The following is a 4,318-nucleotide window of genomic DNA, read 5'->3' as shown; positions in this document are numbered from 1 at the left end:
GTGAAATCTGAGTAATTCAGATGAATTTAATGCATAAGTCAATCAAAATGAACGAGGGAAACGTAACGAGAATTAGCTGTAACGAAACGGCTGTTATTACAACAGCGACGTTTCGATCGTCAAATCATAAAAGCTTATATTAGGCTAAATTAATTTTAAAAGTGGCCTTGTGTTAACAAGCAGGCTTTATACTATGTGTACTGATAACTGTTTGTGTGTGCTGCTGTAAAAAAAAAATAAAAAAAATAAAAAATAGAAAATCCAGGTGCGATTATCGCAACGAAATGTGTCGTTCACGATTAAAGAGCTGGGTGCAAGTCCCCCCCAAAACGGAGAAAAACACATACTTCATAAAATAAAATAATAATAAAAAAAACAAATCATCAACGTAACACTATCTGAAGAATAACACTTTTACTCTCACGTCACTGCTTTCCACCTTAATCTGATTGAAGTCGCAAAAATGGCAAAAAATATATATATAAAAGAAAAAAGGGGAATAAAAGGAATAAATAAAAGAACAATGATTAGGGAGGGGGAGGGCGGAAAGAGAGGAGGCAAACAATGGAGAATCAAAGCATAATAATATTCCTAAATGAAGAGGGAAATGTTGCCTCGCTCATTTTATTAATCAGACTGTCAATTTCACCCAAGAGGCCAAACCCAAGAGCGATCTACAACAGACTCAGAGATCAACCCAGGGACAAGCACCTCGCTCCTCACTTCTCTCTTCCTCTCCACTTGGATATTATTCGTCTGACCGAAGGCCGCCTCCATCATCAAGTGACAGCCCTCTCCTATTTATTTGCTTATAAACCTGTTACAATAAATGATCATTGGAGCAACGTCAGCCCAGCATTTTAACAACGAACAGCAGCCACTTTTGATGAATGACATTTTGCTGCTGTGGGGAGGATGCACAGCTCATTTTGAGCAGTCGCTCGTCGATTGCGTTTAGATTCTTTCATTTTTGCGTCTTGCTTATAAAAAGGTTTAGAGACAGTTATTTAGACACAGTTGCAGGAGTTGCATGCGGATTTAGCTCCGACACAACTCATTGGTGCTCCAGCCCCCTGGACAAGTGTTGTGTGTGTCTGTGTGTGTGTGTGTGCTTTTTTTTTCTTCGTCGTCGTCGTCGTCGTCTTCCACGGCTTAATGATGGAGAGGATAAGAAAAGAGATGATATTGATGGAGAGAGGTCTCCACAGTCCTGTCGCCGGGAAGAGGCTCGCAGACACGCCTGGAAATTCAGTGCTGGAGGCCCTGGAAAACTCCCAGCACGGCGGACGACTAAGCCCGAGAATAACTTCCGCTTCCCTCCATGGAAATCTTGGGGACATCCCGACGAAAAGCAAATTTGAAATTGACAGTCTTTTCGGTACACACCACGGCAGTGAAAATTCTTCCTCGGCGGAGATTTCCTCGTCAGAAAGCAGGAAGAAAATGAGCCTTTACTCCGAAGTTTCGCAAGAATCAGATATTAACAGTGATGTGGAAGTGGGATGCCCTGCGCATCGCTCCCCGAGCCAGCACAAGGAAAACAATAAAGGTAAGATTTTATTTTCATCAGTTTTTCTCTCGGCAATTATTTTTATCTGGACATGAACATTACTATTATTGTTGTTATTGTCGACTATTTATTTTATCCAAGGACAAAAAATTCCAAACCAAAACCCTAAATTCTAATATATTATTATTATTATTATTATTATTGTTGTTATTATCATTATTATTATTATTATTATTATTATATGTACGATTTTGTTACACAAACGTCTTGTTTTTCTACTACACTGTGAAATCCGGTAGGCCCACTCACAAGTAAAGCTGAATTACTATTTTTAGTATTAGTATTAAGCTTATTATTATTACTGCGAAATGTTTATTTTTATTGTTTTTTAATTTTCAGGTTTTTCAGACAGTAGCTCTGGATCTTCCAACACAAGCTCAAACTCCCTCCAGAACATGAACGGTAATTCAACGGGGGGATCAAACAATTCAAATACCGATCAAGTCAGAAGGTATCGGACTGCTTTCACCAGAGAACAAATCGCAAGACTGGAAAAAGAGTTTTACAGGGAAAATTATGTTTCGAGACCGAGAAGATGTGAGTTAGCGGCGACGCTAAATTTGCCCGAAACTACAATTAAGGTACGTTGCAAAATTAAGCTTGAATAAATATTCCTCTGTGTGTGCGCGCGCGCGCTGTGTGTGACGTGCACGTGTTTTTGTGCATGGAAAGCAATGATGTGACTATTTAAAAGCAAACACATTAATAGCAACAGTGAAAATACTCTGCAGTTAAAAACAGAGGCCGTGTTATCTTTATTCGTGCGCATAAAATGGTGCAGACATTTTTTTAAATTTATTTTATCTTGCACACACTCACACAAAATGCGATTTTACTAAACAGCTAAAGATGTGGATAGTGACAAATTTTACGTTATGGATCCAAGTAATTTGTACATTAATCCATTAAAACAAGAATAAGTGCAAAACAATATACCCCCCTTTACTTTAACGGATTGAAAATACTGCAATAAGCCGATCATTACTTCAAAGCAGCACGAGAACATTTGCATGAAACATTTGAAATCAGCGCAGGTAACGTGTCTGTCCAGCTCAGCTCTTCAGAGGTCTGAGCTTGAAAACAACATGGCAGCTTCAATATGGGGCTTGTTTTGACTCTGTGTGCAGGTGTGGTTCCAGAACAGGCGGATGAAGGATAAAAGGCAGCGTTTGGCGATGTCCTGGCCCCATCCAGCAGACCCTAGCTTCTACACTTACATGATGACGCACGCGGCAGCTACAGGAAGTCTACCTTACCCTTTCCACTCGCACATGCCTCTACATTACTACCCGCACGTCGGTGTCACGGCAGCAGCAGCGGCCGCCGCCGCCACCGGTGCCGCCTCGTCACCTTTCGCCACTTCCATCCGCCCCCTCGATACCTTCCGAGCGCTCTCCCACCCATACTCACGGCCAGAGCTCCTATGCAGCTTCAGGCACCCGGGACTCTACCAGTCGCCTGCAGGCCTGAATAGCTCGGCCGCTGCATCCGCGGCGGCGGCGGCCGCGGCTGCGGCGGCTGCGGTCAGCGCTCCGTCAGCCACCGGGCCCTGTTCGTGCCTGAGCTGCCACAGCAGCCAGGCGGCAAGCGCATTGGGCTCCAGGAGCGCCAGCGCTGACTTTACCTGCACAGCTTCCGGGCAAAGATCCGAGAGTGGATTTTTGCCGTATTCTGCTGCGGTTCTAAGCAAGACTTCAGTCCCGTCACCAGACCAGCGAGAAGAAACTTCACTTAACAGATAACTGATCACGCAGCCAACGCGACCGTTTCCTATTTTGCTCCAGTCCTACTTTTAGGGGTGGGGTGGGGGATTAGGCCTACTACTTTAAATGGGGAGTCCCACCTGGGCGATGCATTAGGCGGTATCATAAACACACCGAGACTCGAAGATTAAAAGTCTAAAAGTGATTCAACTGGAAGAGACTGTTTTTATTAAAACAAACACTGATACCCAACACTGAAAATTTTGCAGCTAGTAACTTTTTTAAAGGCTCATGGTCGTGTGTTGAACCATTTTTACGGGAGCTACTGGATTAATGTACACATTTGAGGGGAGAAAAAAACGTTTTAGCTTTTTTATTTAACAATGTCCCACTGCCTCAATAAATGTATCATTTAAAATAGTTTATTTATATTTTTTCCCCAAATGAAAACATAAACTTCAACTTAAATGTCCAATACTCTGTGTGACAAACCCAGCCTTGGCTATCTCGGCTCCCTTAGTTTTCGGATAAAAATGTGAACTAATCATGCTTATCTAAATTTAGATATAGCAGACGGTCTACTTTTCTGCCCAGCAGCATATCTTTCTTCACTATAGGTCTAATAGACTGAGATTTTGGCAGCAATAGCTTCTCCAACACCCAGCTTCGGCTCTATGGGGACACCTCTAATCAGCTAGAAGGTGCATATAATTTTGCACCGCGTCTTTCGCGTCAAGTTTTATGTTAATAATGAGAGGATCATGACAAAAATTGCCAATCATGTACCTAGATGGAGCTCCTTTGAATACATGACTGTAAGAAAGTTCCTCGTTTTGAGACCCGCTGTCAAGTGCTAACAACCCGCGGAGGGAAGTCATTAGACATACAAAAGACCTGGAACAAAGCGACAGTCCTGGCACACAGAACGCACTGTATGAGGATGCTGTATCTGACACATGGACGGTTATAAAATATTACACACAAAGTAGCTTTCCAGGACCCTTTGATTTTTTTTTCTGATAATGGCAGATACCTCGATATATCA

The 4,318-nt window shown here is 42.5% G+C and overlaps 1 protein-coding gene across 1 annotated transcript; it reads left to right on the top strand.

Annotated features, from left to right (window-relative positions):
* The first annotated feature begins 1,155 nt into the window (after positions 1 to 1,155).
* evx2 (even-skipped homeobox 2) lies at positions 1,156 to 3,312 on the top strand. The gene is made up of 3 exons (XM_063499968.1): positions 1,156 to 1,549; positions 1,910 to 2,151; positions 2,698 to 3,312. The coding sequence occupies exons 1-3, from the start codon at positions 1,156 to 1,158 to the stop codon at positions 3,310 to 3,312; spliced, it is 1,251 nt and encodes a 416-aa protein (XP_063356038.1).
* Positions 3,313 to 4,318: the final 1,006 nt, after the last annotated feature.

Source organism: Pelmatolapia mariae, linkage group LG16_19 (assembly GCF_036321145.2).
Source record: "Pelmatolapia mariae isolate MD_Pm_ZW linkage group LG16_19, Pm_UMD_F_2, whole genome shotgun sequence".
Lineage (NCBI taxonomy): Eukaryota > Metazoa > Chordata > Actinopteri > Cichliformes > Cichlidae > Pelmatolapia > Pelmatolapia mariae.
Note: the sequence above shows the minus strand (reverse complement) of the source record. Positions and strands in the feature narration are given on the sequence as shown.

What these genes read in the sequence shown, in the direction of transcription:
- evx2 (XM_063499968.1), top strand. Translation starts at nt 1,156, where the DNA reads ATGATGGAGAGGATAAGAAAAGAGATGATATTGATGGAGAGAGGTCTC. An exon ending in GCACAAGGAAAACAATAAAG is followed by an intron (nt 1,550 to 1,909) that starts GTAAGATTTTAT and finishes TTTAATTTTCAG; the next exon opens with GTTTTTCAGACAGTAGCTCT. An exon ending in TGCCCGAAACTACAATTAAG is followed by an intron (nt 2,152 to 2,697) that starts GTACGTTGCAAA and finishes CTCTGTGTGCAG; the next exon opens with GTGTGGTTCCAGAACAGGCG.